Raw genomic sequence first — 25,146 nt, 5'->3', positions numbered from 1 at the left:
GCGAGGCATATCTGCATCCATAACAGCTCGCCGTCGTTACCTGTCCAGGTGGGAGCGTACTTAGCGCTCCTGTCGCCCCCGTCCTATTCGACGCTCGAGGACCCAGCGAAAGTCTGAGGGTCGCGGTGCGTGAGTGAGCGGTCCCAGTGGACAGTGTGGGCCGGGGGGGGGGGGGGGGGGGGGGGGGGGCCTTTTGGGGCGATGGGTATTGAGTCACGGGGTAATACGCTGGGCTTTGAGGGGGGGGCCTGGGGCCCTGTAGCACCCGCTCCCGTTTCCTGTCAGGCATGACTGCAGAAACACCCCCCCCCCGTTCACACAGAAGCCCCGGGGATCCCTCGCTCCGCTTTAATGTTCTTCTTCCATTTTCTCGCCTCCTTTGTTTGTTCACTTGTTTGGCCCCCGAGGACAGAATTAGAGTGGTGTGGATCGCAGGGGTTTTTTTTTTTTGAGCTATGTTTATTCATGATCCGTTCAGCTGACAAACGCACGGCACGGGTAACGATCGCTTTGCTCTCTGGGTAAAGCGACTCTCGCACGCGTGCGCGATCCCAACTGATGTACGAATACCGTCGTGCCCTTCCACACACCCGCGCGTGCGAGCACGCTTACGCGCCGGAGGCGTGTCTGTGTAAGGGCGTGACGCGCCAGCGCGCTCGCACAAGTGTAACAGCTAAAAAAAAGAAGTGTGAAAAAAACACACACGCCTTGAAGGCATCTAACCTTGGCGATGAATTAAAAGGACAAAAGTGCGTGCGGTCATTGCAAAGACAAACTGCAGGGCGGCGCCATGCCTCGAGGTCATTCCCACCGCTCACGCCCAAAAAGCGAAGCCCCACTGACGCGTGTGAAGGAGGGGAAATGGAGCGCTCCGCACTACGACTGGGGCCTTTCATCTTACACACGCTGGTGTGGAGACCATGGCCACCAGAGACCACGAGAGCCAGGGAGGAGGAGGCCCCAAAACCCAGCTAATGATACCCAGAGAGGCATGCATCAGCAAGGGCTACGTTAGGCCACACAGGCGCCGCCGATAGCCGCTAACCGCTAACCGACGTGCTGCAGTGAAATAAAGGAGAGCGCAGCAAGACTCACAGTGGCTCTGCCCACCGATCCGTCTTACAGCCCCGCCTCACACTCCGGTATTAAAAAGATGCGCTACAGACCTTTAATTTTGAGAGGAACGCATGAAAAGCAAGGGAATTTCATTAGCTCTGGTGCAGTCGGACAATGAAATATTAGCATACCGTATATTCACCTCTTCCTGGGTAAAAAAAAAATATAATAAAAGCACCGCGGGAAGATTTATGTGTGGAAAATAAAAGATTGACAAAGATATGGTTTAAAAAATGATATCTTTATCGCCTACACCTGTGAGATACACAGGCACGGGGAGAAAGAGAGGGAGAAAGATGGCAGGGAGAGAGGCAGAGAGAGATGAGAGAAAGAAAGAGAGGGAAGGAGAGAGAGAGAGAGAATAGGGACAGAGAGGGAGAGAGAGAGAGGAAGGAGAGAAAGAGAGAGAGATACAGAGAGGGAGAGGGAGAGGGAGAAAGGTAGAGAAAGACAGAAAGGGAGACAGAAAAAGAGTTAAGACACGGTTTTGTCATGAATAATGGGAGTGAGTTAACTGTTTAAGAACACATGCTCGCTAATCCACAGGACAAGAAGATTTTAAGCTGGATGAAAGTGGAGACAGAAGCTAATGAGCTAGAGAAGAACAAAGAACTTTCGTTTAACAGGAAGACGCACAGAGCAGGAAGCTTAGCGCCGCTCCCAGCCATTACACCATCCACGCAGGTGACCCAGGGGATCAGCGCCGCCAACCCAATAATCAGGAACCTTTTTAACGGCGCCTGAGATCGGGCCTGCGAACTCCCCGCCCCGACCCAGACCATGCCCCTCTCTCTCTCTCTGTGATGTCACCGGCGCAGCGAGGGCTGGGACAGCTGTCCACTTTTCGCCTTGCAACCCGCAAATTCAGCCCGGCGACCATAGAGCGCTCAGCCCGCTAGAGCGGCCCCGTCCGCCGGGGGAAATAAAGGGAAAAGGCCTGAGTGAGAGAGAGAGAGAGAGAGAGAGAGAGGGAGGGAGCAGCGGCGGCCCGGCCTGCAGCAGCTCCAGCCCTGCTAACCCACCCTGAGTCCCACGGGCACTTCCAGCGAGCAGGGCCGCGCCCAGGCAGTCTCCTGGAGATTTTCAATAAGCGCAAAAAATAAACGAGCGAGCAAGTGGGCGACCGAGGGCACGGGTGGTACACAAAGAGAGAGAGAGAGAGAGAGGGGGAGGGGGGGGGGGGGAGAGGTGGGGTGCAGACGCAGAGAAGCGGACCTTAAACCAACACTACATTTTATGAGAAGATGTTAAGTGAGCGGCAATTGCCTAAATGGGTCTCTTCTGAGCCCAGAAGATTAAAATCAGTAGGACGTCGTGGGAAGGCGTTATTAACTGGAAACGGCGGGAATCTGGAGGAAAAACAGGAGACTTCTGACTCCCTGAATCCAGGTCACCCCCCGTGGCCCTTTTAATGTACAATAAACTAATTACACGCCATTAATATTTAAGCAGCTCATTTTGGCCCGCGTCTGATTTATTAAAATATGGCGGAGATGAGTAAGTAAAATGGCTGACCCCCAGAGAGGCTCAGTGGGCTGGCAGCACCAAACAGAGAGAAATTAGCATAGGGGCGCATTCGCTTTATTGAGACAAATTGTCCCGGCGTACGAGGGCAATTAGAAATTATTCCTTTTGTGAAAGGAAGTGAAAGCCCTCCGAGTCTTCTCTCTATGTTAGCGCCAAACCTGATTAGCCGCCCCGCGGTTTTGTCCGGTCCGAAAAAACGCGAAGGGGGTGACCGGCGCGCTGCGACCGTTCCCGGACCACACGCGAGCTGTGGGGGGGGGGAGAAAAAGCCAAAAGCGCTCATTTTGGCTCACAGCGGGGATTCTAATGAAGTGCGCTTGGCCGCGAATCACGCCGCTGAGCCCAGCCTGTGTTTACAGGAGCAGAGCCGCGGCCGTGACTCCGCCTTAACTCTTTACACGCAGCAGACACGCAGCTCCGCATGTTACAACATTTATGAGGGACAGACTGAAAGACCGTCCAGCTTCGAAGCAAAAATGATCAAACTCGTAAAAAAGACATGACCAAATATGGCAATGTGGCAACGGATGTTCTAAACTGTAAGGTAGCGTTGGAAGCACCTGTTAGCCGCTGAAATGCGTAGAGAACAGAAAGAACACTGGAATACACGGTGAGTATAATTCCAAATTCAGACCAAAGATTTGCGATGCAACAAAACCGTTTTGGAACATTACAAAGAGGAGCTGCAATGGTGTGGACTACCCGTCTCAGAACGTCTGAGGCCGGCGCTTGCCATCGCAGGCGAATCAACTAGCCTAATCTTAGGTGGCGAGTTTTAGAACACAGACAGAGTCGCCAGTTCCTGCTTGCCACGTCGCTAATCTGCGATGCGAACCGGGCTTACAGCAACGCTGCTCAACTCCAGGTCCGGCGGATCTGCAGATATTCGCTCCAGCCCCCGCACCTGATTACCTCACTAACAATCTCACTCCCTGAACCCAGGCGGCGGCAGGATAATTAGCGAAATCAGGCGTTGCGGCGCACGGCTGGAGCGAAAACCTGCAGACGATGCGGCCCGCAGGACCCGGAGTGGAGCGGAGCAGCGCGGGTCTGAAGAATCCATCTGCACCGTGGCAGGCAGGAGGACGGGAAGGACGGGAAGGATGCAGGGACAGAGCATCCCAGCAGCTGCTTACAGCAGCAATAAAAATGGGCGGCCTTCAGGGGGCGACGGAGAGCGATCAAGCCCGGTGTTCACGCTCACACACGCGCGCCATCGACAGAGGGTCCGCTCGGCCCTCCTGCCCCGGACCGATAACGCACTTCACTCTCCCGCTCGGCCCGAGGTCATTAATCAGAGCCGGGGGGGGGGGCCGGGGGGGCCGGGGACTAATTTCTCTGAGGGCGGCGAGTGATTTGATTTGTGGGGCCCGACGGCCCCTCCATTAATTTCACAAAAAAAGTTTATCAGGCGACACGGGGACCCCTGAAGGATCACGGCGCGCGGTGAAAAGGGGGGGGTCTCGGGATTATGCAAAGTTCCCGACGGCGGCCGCTAATTCGCCTGTAAATCGGCGTGGGTGACGGCGGCGTCTCTGCGCGGTGACGCCGAATTAGCAGCCGGTAATCTGGGGGGGTAAAAACGGCGGGCGGAACATCTGATTGGTTCGGGTGGCGGGCCGGGACAGCGAGGCCCCTCCCGGCGCCGGTCACATGTCCCGCCCCGCCCGCTCACCCCGCCCACCGGGGCCTCGGGCACCAGAGCGCTTCTGATGGCAAGCGGTGGCGGGCCGGCGGTAACAGGCTTATTAGAGGGCGCGGGCTGCCGCTGGACCCCCGCCGGGCCGCCATTACGCCGGCTCTAGCAGGGTCATTATCGCCGGGCCGCTCAGAGGCCCGGCTGCACCCCGCAGACCCGCTCCCGACCAGCGGGCGGCACGGCGTGGGGGCGGGGGAAGAGGTGTGTGTGTGTGTGTGGGGGGTGTGTGAGAGTGTGTGTGTGTGTGTCTTTGTATATGTGTGTGAGTGTGTGTGTGTGTGTGTGGGTGCATGTGTGTGTGATGCTGATCGGAGTGAAGTGGGGAGGAGCCTGAATGAGCAGCAGCTTTTCGGGGATTGGATAAACCCCGGATGAAAAACAGAAGTGGGAGGGGCATGTTTGTCTCCAGGAAGCCAGGGTGAACTGGAGGTGTTTCAGACCTGTTTTTAGAGCTGACCTTTAGCACCCGTAACAGCGCTAACCTCAGATGACTCAGAGACGGCAGGACGACTGGCAGGCGCAGGTAGCGGAGCGTTAGCGCTGAAGCTGTCAGGCGCCAGCAGCTTACGCCGCAATAAAGGACCCAAGGTGTGAAAAGTGTGAAATGTAAATACAGTGAAGATTAGCCGACACGGGGAGACGTGGCTGAGAGTCTCTAAGTATACACGAGCACGCTCACTCCAGAGATCCCCTCAGTAATATCACTGCCTCACTCACCCTGTTCCGTTCTTACACAGTCTTACGTGGAACCGGGGGCTAAACGATTTACAATACCCCACGCAACACTACACTGTTATTACCTGCTCCGCAGATTGACGTGAAAAACACAGTAATCGCAGCTGTTATATTATGTTAACATAGCGTGCTATTAAATGTTGTCTGAGTGTAAAAATAGACGGGAAACATTTTCCAGCTCAAGTTAAAAATGGAAGCAGGGTTAAAGTCCCAGCAGAAATGCACATTTGGGAAGAGTGCAAGGGCGCACTGTGGAAAGCCTTCTTAAAGAGGATGCAGTCTATGCCAACGCGTCACTCCATAAGACAGCGGTAACCAATCCCGTTCCTGGAGATCTACCATCTTGTTGGTTTTCATTTCAACCTTAATTTGTCACCTGATTCCACTAAACAGCAGCTCAATAACATCTCTAGCTGTTGAATGAGACGAGCTTTGTGAGGGCTGGAGTGAAAACCTACAGGACGGTAGATCTCCAGGAACAGGGTTGGTTAGCACAGCTATAGGAGAAATGTTCTGGCTTGTCCTGTGAAAACAGAGGCGCTGGATTCTGCAGTCTGGGCTCATTAAAAGGCACTAAGGCATCAGACGAGAGAGAGATGTGGGGTGCCCTAGACCCCACGCCGGGGGGGGGGGGGGGGGGGGGGGGCGGGCTGGGTATCTCTCCGGCATACTAGCGTTGTGACAGGCCAATTATTCGAACACATCTTCATTAGGCCAGTCAGTGTTCCTTCAGCAGAGGAAGGAACCAATAGCGTTTCTCTCACGCTGGTCAATACCAGCCCCCCATTGACCCCACCCCCCTCCAGGAAGCATCCAAAACCAGAGCCACTACTGGCCAGCGTGGGTGTTCCACTGGTTAGGGTTACTGGGGAAGGTAAAAACACCCCCCCAAGTCATTTCATACGCTACTAGTTAACCAGTTTGGCGACTTCTTACTTCATTCAAGTAAGACAAATAAAATCCACTTGCTTTCATTTTCCAGCCAACCGGGTCCCTCTGAGCTTCAACTTCTGACCCACTCTCGCGAATTTGAGCGCATCGCACAAAGTGTTGCGCGTTTTATAAAAGTTCTGGCTGCGAACACTAAGACGGCGCATCCTTTCCCCCGTGACATGGTATTATTATTTTATTTTTTATTTTTCTATGTGAGAAACAGCTGTGTACTGCAGAAGATAAGAGCGGTGTCACAAACATCAAAGCCAGCGTACGGCCGAACGCACACGCGACCGTTAGCATAGCAGGAACAGGAAAGGGCCCGCTATCTTTTTAGCAGTCAACATCGCCTGCGGAGGAACCCTATTAGGAAAGGGGGGTGGGGTGGGGGGTAGTCAGTGGGCATCAATCTTATTTGGACTGCGCGCCGAAGCTCCACTGCTAAAATTGCTTTTGGAATGCGGCGGGCCGTGATGCGCGTCGCGTTTGATCCGCCGAGCCCGACGGCGGCTGAGCTGCTGATTGGTGCCGCCGGCGAAGGAAGGGGGGGGGGGGGGGGGGGCTGGGGGGGGAGCGAATAGACAGAGGGAGTCTGAGGGGAATGGAGGAGGATGGAGGAAGGAGAGGGGGTGGGGGGGGGGCAAACAAATAAACAACTACAAGGAAATGAAAGAAAAGTAAAAAAAATGAAGTCTGAGTCACCGCAGCAGAACCAATTTAAATACGACAAACGGCAAGAGGGGGCGAGTGTGAGGCGCTAGCCCCGCGGCGCGTTCGGGCGGGGCCGCGTGTTGGGGGGGGGTGCCTTAACGCATCCGCCGAGCGGTAGCCGGGCCGACCCCACCTCTGGGGGGGGGGGAATGGGAGCGCTGATCTTGCTGACTCCGCTTCAGCGAGACTGGGGGTGCCCCCCCCCCCCCCTTTCCCTTCCACCCTCTCTGTAAAGATGGGGTCGATCCCGCGAGGTGAGAAGTGGCTTAAAACCCAATGAATATCAAGGCGCTTCATTACCGTCGCGGCTGGCCCCGGGCCCAGGCGGAAAGAGCAGCCGCAGGGCGCGTAAGCACAACGTACCGCCGGGCCTACATCGCCATTCTGAACCAATCAATCAATCAGATGCAATTTTCATACAGCGCTCCTGGCACGGAGGCGGCCCCCACTGCACTTCACTGGGGCGACCGCCTCCCAAAAACCCCTCCGTCAATGCGGCTGAGTTCAGACAGCCGGGTGCAGCCGCTGCTGCAGTCAAGTGGCCTAATTGGAAATACAGTAGGAATCTGATCCTATTTAAGAGGCTGGAAACGGGGCTTAAATCCCTGCTGATTATGGAAACCCTTTCTTCTATCATTAAGTCTTTAGGAAGTGGGCTCTTGAAACAGCGGGTAAAGGCTGTACGGCATTAGTGCGCTCGCTGTGATTTTGAACTACAGAGGATGAATTTGCAATACTGTATTTGTCTTGATTGTATCCTGAGACCAGGACAGGAATACCAATCCGAAAAGACGTATTAGCAAAATCAATTTTAAAAGAGTAACTAACAGTGCTGCATCAACCCAAGCAAGGCCCCAAGGGTATTTCTGTATCGCTTTCCATGCATGCAAGCAAAAACTACAATTCCCATGAAGCACTGAGTTGACAGAGGTCTTCCTGCAAGGCAGGAAAACCCTACACAACAAGGAGCACACTTAAGCCAACATTAATCACCAAACTTAACGTTTAGTTATAAATACCATCCTGGAAGACAAATATAAAAAAAATAATAATAAAAAAATAATAATAAATAAATAAATACATAAATAAATAAATAAATAAAGACTTGGGTTAACAGTACAAACACTCCACTACATAAATAAAGGGGCAATTTTCCAGACAAATGAAGCTGGTTTCTTCCAGCGACTGCTTTGGCAGCTCCGCAGTGAGGATTTATGGTCCTTCGTAATACCCTGCGATGGTGAAGCCTTATGAACTCATTCCGCCAAGTCCCCCTCCACCTGAACCCGCTCTCCGACTGCGACGAGCGAGGCGGCGGCCTCCCCGCCGCGTCCGGGGGATGGATGCCTTCCGCACGACGCGCACAACATCTGTCGACCGCCGTATTTTCAGCGCCTCAGCACGGGGCGCGTCGGCCACCATCGCGTCGCTCCGTACGGCTCCCCGCGATGGAAACGGCAAAAGCAACAGGCTCGCGTTCTGAGGAAACTTTCGATGTAAAAAGTCTAAACGAAAAAAAAATCGCTTTGGAGGAACACGGGGTACCGTCGCTGAAGAGGGACGGACAAAGAATCAAAAAAGCTCATTTTCTCCCGCTTTTAACAGAAAACCCGCTTAAAAATGTGCTTTTGCCCCCGTGTCTCTGACGGCCCCGTCTGCACGTGAAACGCGCCGCGCTAACAAACCGTGCGGAGAAAGAGCTGAACCAGCGCGCGCGCTCTGGGCTTCACCGACGCGCCGCCCTAATGGCTGCCCCGCGAGGAACCGTCCTCTCCGCGTTTACAGCCTGCCATGAGTACAGCGCTTCACTTCAGCAAAAGGCTCCTAATCTTTCGGTTATTTTGCAAAAAAAAAAAAAAAAGAGTGAGATTACGAAACGAGCACGAAGCTGTTCCGGGCGCAAAAAACAGCTTGCGAACGGCAAAAAAATCCACGCCGCACTGCTAATTTCAGCCTTCGGAAGCGGCAATTACACCTCAGGTGTAGCGCCCCCTCAGACGTCAGCGCTGCTAAATGGGATTCAGAGTTCATTACTCGCAACCTTAATTAGGTACGATGTTCTTCCACACACTGTACTAATTTAAAAGGTGTTTTCGTTCGCGCGATTGTTTGTTCTATCGCCGCCACCCCCTCCCCCCTCCCACCTTACCTCCTCCTATCCGTCCCAGCCCCCCCACCTCATACCCCCCCCCCCCCCACAGTGCACCCACCCTCAAGACATGAGCACAAAAAAAAGGAACAAACAAACAATCTACTGTATCATTCTGGGGAAGAACCCTCTGGAGTCTTGTGATATTAGAGAGGTGCAGCAGAGCTGGCAGTGTAGCGGGGTAGCAGGGAGGGGCGGGCTTCTGCCGCAGTGTGGAGACCGTGACATCGCTCCCAGGTCCTCTTTCGGCTCTTCATTAGCCTCCGCTCTGAGATCTATCGCCCCTGCTTCGTCCCCACCCCCGATTAGCATTATGCCAGCAAATGGCATCGTAGCATTCTGGCTTAAATTGCTGTTTATTTCAATTTGCGCGGGAGAAGCGATAGCTCTGTACGCTGGGGCTCTGTACACGGGGGCCGTGTGCTGATTGGCTGGGGGCCAGGGCAGCAGTCAGCCACATGCCCGGGCAGTGTGGGGGGGGGTAGGTTGAGCAGACGTGAACAGGGTTTCCTCGACACGCACGCCGATAGGGAAGCTCACACACCTGATGTTCCCACTAGCTGCATGACAGGCCCTGGCTGATGTGCGTATAACACCCCCAATTACCCTCCCTCCCACCCCAAGAACCCCCTGCAGTACATTAGGAATCAGAGCAGTGAGTACACACACTGTCAAGGCATCGTCATGGCAACATGCCCCCCCCCCCACCTTCCCCACAACCTCCACCTCCAAATCCCACCCACCCTATCAAAAGCCCGCCAAACCGCCCCCCCTTAGTCAACCAACAAGTTGGGTAGAGCGGCCGCGCGTGTGAGACCAAACTGCCCAACACTGAGAGAGAAAGCCTCCCAGCACCGACCGGCCCAGCGGGCTCTCGGCGGCGGTTATCGGAGCGCGACTACAGCCGCGCCCGCCTCCGGAGCCGCCCGGCTACGAGCGGGCCTCCCTAGCAGCCGCCCGCGCCAGCGCCAGCCGAAACCGAAGCCCTCGTCCCGTTAATTACGCCGAGATTTCAGTGCCACGTCCGCCGATCGCCCCGCAGACAGACATGTTCGTTACAGGAACGAAAAAAAAACGTACTTCTTCGGATAATTAACGTTTCACAAAAGCACAAAAAAAAATAATTAATTAAATAAAACTAAATTCTCAAAGTGGCAGGAAGTGAAGGCGCTTGCCATGGAGTGGCAGTAACGAAGCGTTGCGTGTGAGGATTAATTAGCCATCGGAGGGAAACGAGGCCTGCTTACCTTTCGACTTGGTGGAGAAGTTGAGGCTGAGTTCGGAGAGGAAGTCGGAGGACTCAAACTTCTCCTCCTTCACTTTGATCCAGAAGCAGTTCTCCGCCATTTCCTGAGGCACGATCTGCAAACACACGTTTCTTCATAACAGGGCACACAGCTTCACTCTCCAAACACACCAGTGCTAAGACCGCTCCCTGTATAATGTCCCTTCAAAGGCATGGTATGTTCACGTTCATGGTGCCTACTGGAGACAACAACTGGAAGCAAGGGAAAGACTTGGCAAAACATACTAAATAAACCATAAGAAAGAGAGTTCTTCATATTGGTGAAAACAGATATTTCTTTTGAGATTTTCACCAATTCGCAGCAGTTTTAATGAGTCAAAGTTGTTCAAATAGTCGTGTGACCCAGGTCTGAAAAAAAAAAAAAATTTAATAAAATAAATTGACTTAGGCGCGCATAATCATTGTGGAAACCTTCCAGCCTAACCCGCGTGTTCACTGTTAATGATAATTCAAACTACTCTTTCAAGTGCATTAATATGCACGGCCGGACAGGTTTGCGTCAGGCAGACTCTGCTGGGCGAATGCAGCCGCTGGATGATCAAGGCTGGGGAAGGCAGGGTGAAGGCAGGGTGAACCCGGGGCTGGGAGGACATGAAAGCCTGGGGGGGACGTCTCTGGAGGAAAAAGCGCAAAGCGTTTGAACTCGGCGCACGTGGAAACACGACCCCCCCCTCTCTGTTTGTTCTCCTCTCCATTTCACCCTGCTTGGCGCGACAGGCTCCACCCCTCCACATGGCGCCTCCACGTTGAACCTCCAGGGATAACGAGCCGTAAAAGAACCATGTGACGCGTGCCATGACGCTGGTGCTCGGCGGCTAATGGTTGCTGAGTTACCCATTAGCGCCTCCCCTTACTGCAGAGCCAATGCTGTAAGTGCGCCTAACGAGACGAGATGGCGAAACTCCTGGAAGGAGCACATGGCAGCACACAGTTCCTGTAAAACCAGGAAGTGAGCCCTGAAACAGCACACCGCTGTCACGGAACAGCAGCGACTGATGTGGGTGCTTCTGAAAATCCTCCAGGCCTGTCGGAGCCTGAACTGATTAGGGAAACAATAATACAATCAGCATCACTACAGTCAACCCCACAATTTCCCCATTTCGTGCTAAAATGGCAGTCATTTTATATACCAACATCTATACTTTCCACTGGTCCAGAAGTGGCCAATGTCGTCACAGGTTCCACGACTTCTACATGCGCATATGCATACAAATAAGGCATCACAAACAGTTTTCAGACAAGGCAAGAACAATAGCCTTGTACAATAAATAAAACTATTACAAGGCAACTACCACTTCCTGTTTACATGCATTCCACAGCAATTCTTTCTGACTTTGGTTCATTTTGATTAAAACCAGAGAGTGAATTTAGCTCGAGGCCTACCCCTTTCCAGTGTTTACATCCATTTATGTCATCACTCTATCACTACTGACGTCTAAATGCATACAGTGTGCGTTCATCTTTTCCCTGACACAGTATGAAAGAGCCCACAACAGAATCTTAGCACCACTTGCTATCGGCGTGCGAAGGCAGTTATCTTGCCAGCTTTTTTTGTTTTCTTTTTGTTTTGCTTGAAGAAAAACACCAAATAAAACGCGGCCTGAAAAACGGGGGAGCAGATGACAGGTATCGACTGCTCCTCGGCCCTCGGTCGGCGTGGCAACGCGGCGCAGCGTGCTCGATCACTCCTCTACGGCGACTCTGAGCGCGCTCCGTATCTCTCTCTCCGACCGGCCCCTCGCAAACTAATTACAACATCAAATTCTCCGCGTTGATGAATCCCCTTCTTTGCGGCGTGCCGCGGAGCGGAGGACTTCCCGCTCAGACCTGAGAGCGCCAGAGAGAAGTTCAAGCCTGCCCCCGGGTCACAGGCAAATAACTTTCTCACAGAGATGAATAACCGGGCTGGGATCCTTCTCTGCCAGGCCCAGGCTGGCTCTAGGAAGTCAGACGGGCTCTGAAAAACGCTCTTAATTATTTATTTGGAAAAACAGAGGCTCCCCTTAAAACGAAGCAATTAAGGAACGGGCCGGGGAGCCGGGGACGGCTAACCTGGCTCTGTTTTAAGTGATGTGAAGCCGCCTCAGCTCTCCCCCCGCGCGGGGGGGGGGGGGGGGGGGTAATGGGGAGGCCGAGGGCCTGGGCCGTGTGCAGCAGGCCTCAGACGCGGGCCGAGCCACCATTTACCTTCCCTTAAACGCGCTCCCCTCCCCAGCGTAGGCCTTCACAGTGTAGGAGAAATTAGTTTACAGCACCTCCGGGCCACAATCTCCCGCGAAGCTGCTTGAAAATCCGTTACATGCTTTAAAAAAAATGTGTTCCCTCGATTTATTACTTCTGGCTGCATTTACTTTCAGTGCAACTCACCCACCCCCCCACCGCCCTACTTCCTAGTACCCCCACCCCCCCCACCCCCCCCCACCCTCACAGAGGTGGTGGGGTCTCCTGCGGGTGAATATCTTTTTTTTTTTTTCTTTTTTTTTTAAACCAAAAGGCAGAAACTCACTTTCTCTCTCTCTCTCTCTCCCTCTCTCTTACCTCCCACAATCACTCTTTACTTCAGCAAAGATTCTTTCCTTCCAGAAGATTTCCCAAATATAATTACAGACAGGTGGTGCCTCTCCAGCACTCATCAGGCGGAGAAAATTATAATCATAATCAGGGAAATATTCAGAGAGGGAAGGCCCCTGCAACACACCGCCACGATACGGCTACCGCTACGCTATCACAACTGTACGAGCTACAATTTACACGCGCTAAGCGAAAAATAAATAAATAAATAAAAAACGTTTGGTGAGCGAGTGGGTGGGTGGGGGGGTTGGTGTCGGTAGCTCACCCCCGCTCTCCCGGTTCCCCTCTTTTTTAATCACGCGGGGCCGGCGCCGGCTGGCTGGCACGCGGACCGCGCCATCTGCTCTAAACGCGGAAGACGGATGACTCCGGCGCGGCTAAATCGACACAGATTGCTTTTTCCTCAGGTGGCTACGATGCCCGCGCGTGCGATCCACCCATTTCATTTGCATCTCCTCTCCCCTTCCCGCCGGCGGAGGGTGAGGTCGCGGCCCCCGCCGACTCCCGCCGCAACCGCCGCCGAGATTGAGATGGATGTGCTAGCGCTAACGCTAGCGCTAGCGTGCGGGCGCTAATGGAGAGGTGTGCGGCGCGGCGTGCTTGTTCACGCGCTAATAGCAGAGGAGGAGGAGGAGGAGGAGTCTCGTTCTCTCTCCCCGAGCTGCATAATGTCTCCGGTTGCGTTACGCGCGAGCCTGGGGGGGCCGAGGCGTATCTCCGCGGAGGAATGTGACGGCTCTCTTTCCCCCCAAACGGCACGAGCGGGGTGTCCTGCCCGTGGCCTCCCCCTCGCGCTCGCGCAATCGAATTCTCATCAGCGCCGCCGCAATGAAGGCGACCGCCATTCCGTCTCGTCAGGATGTCAACCGCCGCTTCGGAACGGGACCGCACTCCTCGGCCTGCCGCCGCAATGACCTCGTCGCCGCGGTAATGCTAATTATTACCCAGCGCCGCTGACGATGGCGGCCAGCGTCTATCCAAGCAATTAATAAATAAACGCAGGGTGACATACGTTTACTCTCAGCAGTGACAGGCTTGAGGGCGCCGCTCACACTCAAGTACGATGATTGTATTGATGCGAGTCTTGCGTTGAGGAGTATCGCAAACCTTCGATTCCTTTTCCCCCGTTGCTAGATTTCATGACCATGATCCAGTCGTGAGCGTGTTTAAAAGAACAAAACATCAGCGCCGTATACGAAATCCGCACTTAATTAGTGTCTGGGATTAAACACAAAGTCAAGGTCAGACATTAGCATCAAAAAAGTACAACAAGTAAATTAATCCTGGTTTCAACCTCAAAGGCGAACGATCCAGCAGGCCGGCTTATCGAAATCGTCTTAACACGCAAGTTAAGACAAAAATATTCTTCTTTTTCATTTCTGTGAAGAGTAACAGAGTACAAGAGTTCTTGGACTGAGCAAACTAAGAAAGTTACTGCTACAGTAATTGTACAAAAGAAGGGTCAGAACCATCATTCGAGATGCCACAAGCTGTTTAAAAAGCGTCATTAACCAGGAACAAAATACCGATACAACTACAGGTGGTAAACGTTGTTATGTAACAGTGGGAGACGTGGGAAAGATACAAATACACAAACAATAATGACAACAATGGTGGCACAAATAACTCACACAGGTGGCTAGCTGCTGCCACTAAGCCAGAGCTACGCTGCTAATTTGCTGTTTTTTCTTGAAGTTTAAAATATCTCCATTTTTTTTTTTTTATTTTGCTTGCTTGGGCAACAGCCATCTTTTACAACAACGCACGCAGGCCCCCAGGACGTCGTTAAGAATGCGCGCCACGCCGCGCACTGTCCCTGAATGCCTGCGTTACCACGCTGAATATTTCCCCTCAATCATTTCCCCAATAACATTTCATCAGGGGCTGCATTCACACCTCCCTGCACTCAGAGGCTGATGAAAGACTCGCGCGTGCTGCGGAAAGCACACTCAGCATCGGCGGAAAGGTCAAAATGTTCCCGGTGAATCTGGCAATCAGCCGCTGGTAAACGCAGGTACAGCGTTAGGTTAGCTTTTCCGCTCGCTCGTTCCCCTTTGCATTTAACCGGGAGGTCACGCCGAGACGGAAAATGTCAATCTGCCGGAGACCTTCTTACGCTCTGCCTTTTTTGCGAAGGGCTCGACCCAAAAATGGGGGAAACTCCCCGACCTGGGTCACACACACACACACATCTGAAAAACTTTGACTCGGTAGATAAAATGGAGACAGCATTAATCAGCATTGGTCAGACTGCAGAGGAGTGGGCGGTATGAGGCTCAGGTGAGGTGAGGTGAGGTGTGTGCGGTGTGTTCTGCGTGTGGCAGTGCAGGGTCAGAGCGCTCACCTTGGACCAGTTGACCCTCTTCATCACGGAGTCGGGCTTGTACGTTTTCTTGGGCTCCAGCCCGTAGGGCAGCTTGACGACGGGCGGGGCCGGGGGCGGGGGCATGCCGGGCGCCCCGGGGAAGGGCGGGGGCGGCGGGGGCCCGCCTCCGGGGGGCGGGGGCGGGGGCGGCGGTCCGAAGCCGGGGGCGGCGGGGGCGGGGGCGGGATGCCGCAGTGGAGCGGGGTAGGCGGGCACCCTCCGGGAGGGGGCGGGGGGGGAGGCGGAGGGGGCGGGGGAGGGGGCGCGGCTCCCCCGGGGAGGGGGGCTCCTCCAGCCACGGGCCCGGCGGCGACCTGCAGATGGGGAGCAGAGCATGAGAGGCAGGCCAGGCAGCGCCCCCTGGAGGCAGCGCCCCCTGGAGGACACTTGCGCAGTCAGCCGGCTGTGTGGACGCGGTGCGCTCAGCAGACAGGGCTAACATGGGACGCAGGGAAGCGGAATGAGCAGTGCTCATCCCACATGCACAGGGGCCTGTCTCCTGGGGCCACAGTCCCAGGGCCATGTGGTCAGTAACATTGGGGGGGGGGGGGCTCAGACAGTGATGTGTGTGTACTCCTGAAGCCCAGAGGACCCATCGGGGGAGGATGGGTCAGCCGTCCCGTGGGGCTTCTGGGACGTGCGTTAAACAGGCTGGCGTATAAACACGATGAGTGGCGCTCAACGGACCAGGAACGAGTGTGTGCATGTGATACTGCCCCCCCCCAACCCCACCCGCCTTCCCAAAGGGGATGTCCCAGCACAGAACAGCGATCCGGACTCAGCCCAAGGGGATGGCGTGATGCAATGCAGAGGTGATCAGGTGAGGCCTGGAACACTGACATCATCAGGCCATGGTTCACTTACAGCACCATCATCCAAAAAGTAATGCATTCAGGGCCTGATTCACTAAGATCTTTAGCACATGCGAAACCTTTCAGCAAACGCAAAATGAGTAACACAAACAACGAGCGGCGCAAAACAAACAGCATCACTGGTCTTAGTAAATCAGGCTCTAAACACACCAGATTTAAGCAGTAAGGAGTTAAACTCGGCGATGAGGAGATGGTCTCGTGTGAACTCGGACAGTAAGAGAGAGAACGCAAGCGCGCTCTCCCCCAGCGCACCCGAGCCGCGGCGTGCTCTGGGTCTGCAAAGCCGCTGTCAGAATCGACACGCTGGACTGGTTCCTAAACGAAAGCGGCCGCTGCCGCCCCCATCCCCCCCCCCGCCCCCCCATCCTGGCCCACCCCTGTTCCGGCAGCCGGAGCCCTGGCATGGCCCCTGGGCCCTGTCCAAAACAGCTTACTCGCCTACTACTGAGTATACAAGCTGAGCACAACCGGATGAGAAAGTTAAGTGGGCAACGTTAGCTCGAAATGTAGTGCACTTAGAATCCCCGGATGATAGATCTCCAGGTTTTCGCAGAGTGTGTTCGGGGGCACATTATTTCAGGAAGTAAACCGCACTTTTCAGGAGGTCCCACAGGAAGAGAGGAATAAATCAGAGAGGAAGAGGCGGGGCTCTGTCACTACACGGGCAGGGCATCTTAGGACACTTCCACAATACTGTTGGGAAATATTATAGAGGGTATTTTTTTGCATATTGCCCATTGCGTACTAAAAATACACACTGAACAGCAGGCAGTATGTTTAGTGGGCAGTACTCATTTTGAGGACACAGTATTTAGGAGGCTGTTTTCGGACAGGGCCCTGGATCTACCCGACGATAACGATCGCTGTCCCACAGAGAAGCATCACGCCCCCTACCGTGGTCCAGCACAGCGGCCGCATCCATGTAAACACCAAGAAGTCGGAATACCGGTCGGCCAATAGGAAGTTATATTTAAAACAGCGCACCTCCCCGAGGAAAACAAGCGGTGTCATCGGTCGTATGAACGGAGAGCGTAAGGGACACGGCGGTTTACCTCAGAGCAACGCGTGCGTCGTCTCTAATTCAGACGCGAAAGTCTTTCTTTTTCTCCGCAAAGGAAAAACAATTAAGCAGAAGTCTGGGGCAAAATTAAACACATTACCGATAAGATAGAAAAACAGCAGCCTCCAGACAAGTATACGCTGTTAAAATACCACAGCGCTACATAAACAGGTATTTATACGCTTGATAAGGGGGACAGGGACAGTTTGGAAACAAAACGTATGCAAATGTCTCAATTAGGAAGTATGAAAGAGAAGACGGGCTCTGACCTTTCCATGATTAGACGCTAATCTCTCTTCGGAAACTTATTATGTGTTTTTGTTCCACGACATTAAATAAAAGCAAGTTTCTCATTTTCAAAAAGCCAATTCCAGCGCCGCCCCTCCCCCCCACCCCTAGCCCCCCCAGCGAGAGCTACGTGACTCATTTGCAGTGAGTTATTTTTCTCTGAGTGTTGTGGAGCGTTAGCCTGCACAGTTCTACCGGCGGCTCGTTTCTTACAGGGGGGAAATTAAAAAGGTTTAGCAGACCCATTCTTTAGGCTGGTACCCCAATCCCAAGAGCACCCCCCCATACCTTCCATATGATAATGCAACTGTCAATCTCCTGCCTGTGGCTGCCGTTTTCTCTTCTAAGCTTAATATTCGGTAACGGAAGCAAATTAGCCGTTAAATTAGAGCGGCGGCGTTCTTATTGATTTATTTTCTAATAATTGAGGCCCTTCCCACATGCCAACCCCCCTCCCCCTCCCCACCCATCCATCCATCAGCAGCTCCCTCTTTCCAAAACCCCAGCCCCCCCCCCAACCCCCGCCCTCAGAGTTGTACCTTCCGCACACGCCCGGCGCGGGCGGCTCGCCCCGAGTGGGCGTGGTCGTCGGCCGCGCTCTCGCCCGTTTGTGTCGACGCGGGCAAAGCTTTTCTGACGAGCCCCCGCAGTCCGGAGCCCATCGATTGCTGGGGGCCGGGGGTCAGGGAGGGGGCGTGGCTTCCTCTTTAATGGCTCCGGGCTGCCGGTGCCCTCGCTGGCCTCTTCATTTGGAGCTCTTATTAGAGCGAGGGGGCAGAGCGGGACGAAATCCAACTCATCTTCAAAAGCCATCGGGGAGCGCGGAAAGGGACCGCGAGCTCAACTCTGACTCTCCCCGACACTCGCAAACAGCACGGCTTAATTGACTGGGGACCGTCACACAATTAAACTCCCCGCCGAAGAACTGCGAAATTCAGTTATAAACCGTCTGCTTATTAAAGTTACGCGACTGGATTCGAAAGGTTCTTTAAAAAAAGGAACGTGTCCCTCAGCCGAGGCGTGAGGGACCCGTCTTTACTGTACGAAAGAGCGGGACAGCCCCATTTGTAATCCTCTCAGTTAGACAGAAATGGGCTGGAGATTCCTTTTTCTCACTCCCCTAACTGTGTGATGGATGTACAGCCACTGTCACCTGCAGACACAGCTTTATAAATGTTAAAGTCTCCTCACTTCCTTTTGAATTGCACCCTGGGAAGTAACACCCAGGCTGCAGAGCCCATTTTGCTGCTCCGTTACTACTAACTTAAATCATGTTGCCACTTCCTTGGCTAATTTCATTTATTTATTATTTATGTACTTGTTTTTCAAGGGAAAGCAAAGCAGAATCAAAACGTAATTACAGCAGCCAGAGGCTAGCTACCCGACCGCCGCACTTCACCCAAATTGGATAGAAATTCACACGACAGGCAAAACGTTCCTCTTGTGAATTTATCAGCAAACTGTTTCCAGACTGAGGGCGGTTAAGACTGCAGATCCGGGTTAGAGCCCCACTCCTAACGGCGTGGCCAGAATGCTGCATCTGCATCTCTCCATCCAAAACCAGCACCAGGTATCAGCCCAGGACCGTGGCTCCAACATGCACTCTTTTCCTTAACCCTTTAGATGCTGGTAAAAATCCCCGGCAGTGTTCAATCAAAACATGCATCTGACCAGCATGCACAATCACACGACAGAGGATTTTTACAGCGTATGGAACGATGCGCGATGTGCATATAAAGGACTGAGCTGTGTAAAATACATATTTAACCCAGGTGTGGTGCAGCGGCCATGTCGACACCTTATACAGCGGTGGGGGCCGAGAGTCTCTTAAGTGTGAGGCGAGCTTACAGAAAGAGCCCCCGGTGGAAACAAAGGGTCAAAGGGCAAGCAGCAGGAAGTGTCCGTGGTGAAAGAGCGCAGCGGAGCATGCAGGAAGACCACCCACCTTGGCTTCAGCTTCAGTGAGGAGCCTCTGAGTCTCTCTCAGCTTGTTTCCCTCACTAGTCAACTGCGCAGACACACGGACGACAGACACACGGACGGACAGAACACACAGACAGAGCGACAGACACAAACGCAGGTTAGCCGGACAGCGAACAGGAGCGGAAAAAAGCGTGTTTTTTTTCTTTTTGTTAGTGCCCGGACGCCCGCGTCAGGGAGCAAGCGGGGAAGCAAGCCCGCCCGCGATTGCGAGGCGTTCACAGTCACGCGGCAGCAAATGAAAGTTTCCGTTAGAACCCCTTCAGGACAAAAAAAAGCAGAGGACGAGCGTAGATGACATTGTGGTAATTACAGAGAGCTTATGGTTTGGCGAAGAACAGCAAAGAAATTGGCAGTGTCGCAGATAAAAGGACAATCAAACTGGAATTTATTGCCAAAATTGCTACATTTTAGTGCACGATGAAGTGTGTGGATTGTTCCAAAAACTGCCAGTAAAAAAATAAAACATTTTTTTTAAATCAGAGGGGAATTAATTATGTATGTTTGTTACATTCAAGAGCATTCTGGGATATGACTTTTCAGGCCTGTATCTGCCATTGGGCAGTTATGTAATAAATGAACTGCTATGTTTTATGCATCTCATATATCAAAAAGTGGCAATTAATACAACATTGGCAGAATTATGATTTAATTAATTAGATCAATTATAGCTAATTGTTGTTTATGTTTAATCTAGAGTCCATGAAGATTAAAACTTTATTTGCAATAAACATATTTAAGCGTAATGCTATTTCATTCAACACATATAATCGGCCAAGGCAGTATTCCCCATTTACTACCGTGAAACAATATTGATGATGTAGCCGCACAAACTTTAAAACAGTTCACTCCCTGAGAACCTCGGGCTCTTTTTAAGCTAGGGGAAGTCTCCCCGGTTTCCTCTTTTTATATTAAACAGTCGTGGGATTTAATGTGAACTTTGTTTAAAAAACGAACCGTGCTCTCTTCGCATGACCTCACCGCTGAGAACGAGGGGGGAAGAAAATGGGCGGCGGTGTCTGCTTAACGGCCTGATCCGTTCACATGACGAATGGCAGTTATGCGAGCTGGTTCTGAAAGGCCCGGAGCGAGGGCTGTATTAAAGATTAACCAGGTGTAATGCTAAGGAAACTTCCACAAATGGGACTCAATGAGGAGCCTCTGTACAGAAAGCGGATGAAGGGCCTTTCAGTCTTGCGATACTTAAGGTAATGGAACTTTTTTTTGGTGTGAATAGTGCTGGAGACTACAGCGAGCGCAGTGCAATGCCTCATCAACACCTCCGTTTTTTTGGAAATCTGGTTGGCAATTTAGCATCGTTAAGCACAGGCCGTGACAGCAGATCAGTATCAGTTCTAGCATCTCAGCGCCCGTTCAGTAAATAAAGCCACACACTCACACACACACACACTTTCTCACACACACACACACACACACACACACACACACACACACACACACATACTATCTGGCACAATATGGGAGTAAATAAAGCCACTCACACACACACACACACACACACTATTTGGCATAATTTGAGAGTAAATCAAGCCACACACACACACACACACACTCTGGCACAACATGGGATTGAAGGTGACATGCATTTGGATGGGACTTCAAACGGGAACTGTGTAAGTGTGTCACTAACTGAGGACTCGGTATATATATTTTTTTTTTTTCTTCGTTTTTTAAATACATAATTTATACAAAGAATATCCTTTTTAGAATATGTTTTCCCAGCAGGAGAAATATAGCCATTGATAAATGTTTCAACAGCCAACATCACCCTGCTCACTTTCTCATTTGGATAAAACAGCTTGGCAGAAAAACACTCATGTTTACAATTTTCTGGGCCTCATCTAAATCTAATGTCTCTTCTTGAGTGGAGCTTGGCGGGAGGTCACTTTTAAATGTTGAATTAAGCGCGTGGCGGGACCTGTAATGCAATGTGAAGCATCCTGGTAATATTGTTCTTACTTTTAAAGGTACATAATATAGACAAATTGCACGCATTTGTGAAATAACATGCTAATAAATTCTGATAAAAGTCTGAAATATGAAAATAAAAATCTGTGATATTGATTGTTTACCTTGGCCCCTGAGAGGTGCAGCTTGGCAAAGACTCCAAAACCGTTTTTTAAAACCGTTTGACCTCCAAGAGCTGCTCAGAATGTGTTCAATAAAGCAAGGCTCTGGAAGAGGTACCTGACTCTCTGCTCGATCTGGGGTGTTAAGCTGAAGTATGGCTTCAGCATACACGCTCGCACAAGCATCGCCACCAGTCAGGCGCAAACTCTGGAGACCAATTAAAACAGGCGATTCAGAGCTCCAATCACGCGGCGAGGCTTTCCGGTCTCTATATAAAAAACCTGCGACCGTAATGAGGAGGGGGGGGTTCTGGGAAACGTGACTGGCGTGAGTCCTCCTGGGCCCGCGGAAACGACGACGGCGGCGGACGCGGCGAGCGCGCCCGTTCCCGCTTCAATCGCGGGGCGCGGGCGAGGGGGAGAGAGGCGACGCGCATCTCTCTCCAGCGAAAATCTCGGAGCCCGGAGCCCAGAGCCCGTTCAACGACGTGGCGCGCGCGCGGGTTAATTCGCGCTCGCCGAGTTACACGCACTACCTCCTCCTCCTCTTCGGCGCGGCGGCTTCCCCGTGTTGTCCTTACTTCTTTAAGCGCTGCGTTTCCTCGGTGTTTACACACATAAATCTGCCAGATCTGATCGGAACGATGATCAAACGAACACATCAGAGGCGAGGGAGAGAGAGAGAGAGAGAGAGAGAGACAGAGAGAGAGAGCGAGAGAGAGAGAGAGAGAGAGAGCGAGAGAGAGAGACAGAGAGAGAGAGAGAGAGAGAGAGCGAGAGACAGAGACAGAGAGAGAGCGAGAGAGCGAGACAGACATTCATTAAAATTCACCAGTTTGGAGACAAGGTGAAGACTGCGGGGATATGAAACTTATGTGCTTTAAACTCGCAAGGTCTCTGACTACCAGAATGAGCAGGGCTCAATCTCCATTCATATTTAATAAAGCAGGGGATGTGACTGAGCATCTTTGAAGATCAAACCCGGGATCTTCACATGGGAATATGTGATGGCTCTATACCACCCTGCTAATGAAATGTCGTTGCATGAGCGCTGTGTCGAGGCGGCGCCTGGCCCGCGCAGCTCAAAATGGGGGGGGGGGGGGGTCTTTCAACCACCGGCACGACGTGGCGATGCTATCTTGTGAAGAGGCGCAAAAAGGCAACTTCGCAATTTTTGAACTTCTCTGGAACTTGTCCCTCGACGCAGGCGGGGAGAGAGCGTAAGCTATCGCGCTTTTCTAGTCGCTGGCCTTTCAGTCAGCGCGTATCCTCATTTGACTTCCCAGCTAAATGCAAGTGTTGTTTTTGTTTTATTCGCAAGCGCATTTCGGTGAACTTGCCAAACGGCATGAAAAACCATGGACACGGCCCAGTCACACGCCTACAGACGGGGCCATGGGAAGATTTACAGTGTTTCTAAAGCTATAGAGCCCTTGAATCTTCTCCTTCCACAAACCTTCGCTTTTGGGAGAAAATTATCATTCTCACAGTGGGAATAGGTAAATATACCGCTATCCAGAGAGTGATGTGGAGAGGATTCAGCCTATTCTGCTTTGCATGCATTTACAATGCAATGTAATCACATTGTAATATCCATGTTATCTTTTTTTTCTCTCAACACTACCACTGTGAAAATAAGCAGTGACCCATTGTCCACTTTAAAACAGCTAACACCAAGCTACTCTACAAGAGTACAATGGCTTGTTAGAGTGGTGCTGTGTTTATGCAATAGATAGCATGCACTTGATATTCAGTCCTGTGTATTCAAGATGGAAATGTGGCTATGGAAGGCTATGCCTGTAAGCCACAGCGTATGCGTATGTGTTGCGGTTAGGTGGTGTCTATGCAGATGAAACGGATGCACTTCATTGGCGTGTTGGCAGCGAAAGCATTTTAACTGAACGGCGCTTCCTTCAGAAGCAATAAAGCTTTCCTTCCGCTGTGTCGACAAGGAAAAGCCGACGCAAGTCAAAGAAGCTCAATTTGACCAGGAGCGCGTGTCTTCTTCACGCAGGAAACACACGCGTGTTTGTTTTCCTGTCTACACTCAGGGGACGGGCCATTAAGAAAAGGGATTGACGCGACTGTTTGTGGAACAGAGGAGACCGCAGCGTCTCCCTGCCGAAGGAAAGCCCGTTAAAGCTTCGGGCCTGAGGGCCTTCACTTTGACTTCCTTCAGGAAGCAGGAAGCGGAAGCCAGTCTCACGGGCCGGGCTTCGCCGCTCTGACGAACGTTTGACCCGCCACGGGTTAAAACTTTTAACTCGCGAAACTTCCGCTCTCCAAATGCGCCACGGTGAGAAGACCAGCACGAGCTGAGAGATGAGGCCGCGAATAACGCCTAGTGTGGGTCCAAACTGCGATACAGCACTTGGATATAGTCACCGCAAGGTCGCTGGGGTTAGGGTTTAGTGGGTAACACACACGGACTGACACGGAGGAGGACACGAGTGGAGGACCCCCCAAAATGAACGGTGCGGGCCGGGCGGTGGGCGGCGGCCTCAGGAACCAGGCCAGGCTGAGGTCTGATCTAACGTGCCCGTTTGACGTTGAGCGGGGGAACAAAAGCTGGGTCGAGATGACAGGGGCTTTACCAGGACGGGGACGGGGTCGAGGGAAGTCTGGGGAACAGAGGGAAGGTGAAATGCGCAGGTGCACCGCGGGGAGGGAACTCAACAGATCGGGTTTCACGAAGCACTCTCAGCGTCAGAGATCGGCCATTTTTCAGAAACGGCTTTCATTCGGTTCAAAAAAAAAAAAAAAATCAGAGAAGCAAAACTACCGCCTCGTCTCTACGCAGCGTTGAATCATTCAGAAATTGGGTTAAAGAGGAAATGGTCATCATTTTCAGGGAAAGGAACACTGGTGCGAGGGCCAGAAAGGAAACGCGAGCCACCTTCATGATGATACGATTGCATTGTACGGGCCGCAATGCACCGATTCACACATTTCAACAATGGGACACATTCTGGGGAGAAAAATGGTGCTTTATCACATTTAATAATCTCAGATGTCTGAAAATACCCATTCAGAGCAGTTTCATATTTGTGATTAGGGAGTCAGAAGGCTTTGACTCGACTAAATTAGCAGATTCCTTCTCCTAACAACCGTCCCCAAGGCTTCTCACTTCTTTACAAAAAGCCGACAGCAGCTCAGCTCCCTGAGTCATAATGAAATAAGTACTTTAGTCCTGGACCCATTCGCCCATTTCAGTTTGGATTCTTACTAAAATGTAATAAACACAATCTCTCCCTCTATCCCCCCCTCTCTCTCTCTAGAGTGCATCTATGATATTAACTCACTCTAAACCACTGGTAACCAATACTGTTCCTGGAGATATGCCATCATGTAGGTTTTCACTTTAACCCTAACCTGACACACCTGATTCTACTAATCAGCAGCTCGGCGAGATCTCTAGCTGTTGAATGAGGTGAGCTGTGTGAGGGTTGGAAGGAAGGAAGATTTCCAGGAACAGGGTTGGTTACCACTGCTGATACAATGTAAAGTCAAGAACATCATTAAATATTAATATGGCTGTCTTTCAGCTCCCCACCCCTTCCTCTCTCTCTCTCTCTCTCTCAAACTTCAACCCGTGCATTTAAAGAGTTAAAATCAATGTACTGTCGTTCTGGGAACAAACATATAAGATATGTTTATATACACGTGCTGCACATTCATAGGCCATGTCTGATGGACGGCTCAGCTGGCTGAGGCCACGCCCTTCTGGAGCGGGGTGCGAGAGAG

General features: G+C 52.1%; 1 protein-coding gene across 1 annotated transcript in view; it reads right to left on the bottom strand.

Moving 5' to 3' along the window:
* Window positions 1–25,146, bottom strand: part of diaph2 (diaphanous-related formin 2) — a 446,422-nt gene that overhangs the window by 264,136 nt on the left and 157,140 nt on the right. Inside the window, 4 exon segments of the mRNA XM_064329326.1 lie at window positions 10,118–10,232; window positions 15,092–15,273; window positions 15,276–15,426; window positions 19,278–19,340. Coding sequence (XP_064185396.1) covers window positions 10,118–10,232; window positions 15,092–15,273; window positions 15,276–15,426; window positions 19,278–19,340 — 511 coding nt within the window.

The sequence above is a fragment of the Anguilla rostrata genome, chromosome 3, assembly GCF_018555375.3.
Source record: "Anguilla rostrata isolate EN2019 chromosome 3, ASM1855537v3, whole genome shotgun sequence".
Taxonomy (NCBI): Eukaryota; Metazoa; Chordata; class Actinopteri; order Anguilliformes; family Anguillidae; genus Anguilla; species Anguilla rostrata.
Note: the sequence above shows the minus strand (reverse complement) of the source record. Positions and strands in the feature narration are given on the sequence as shown.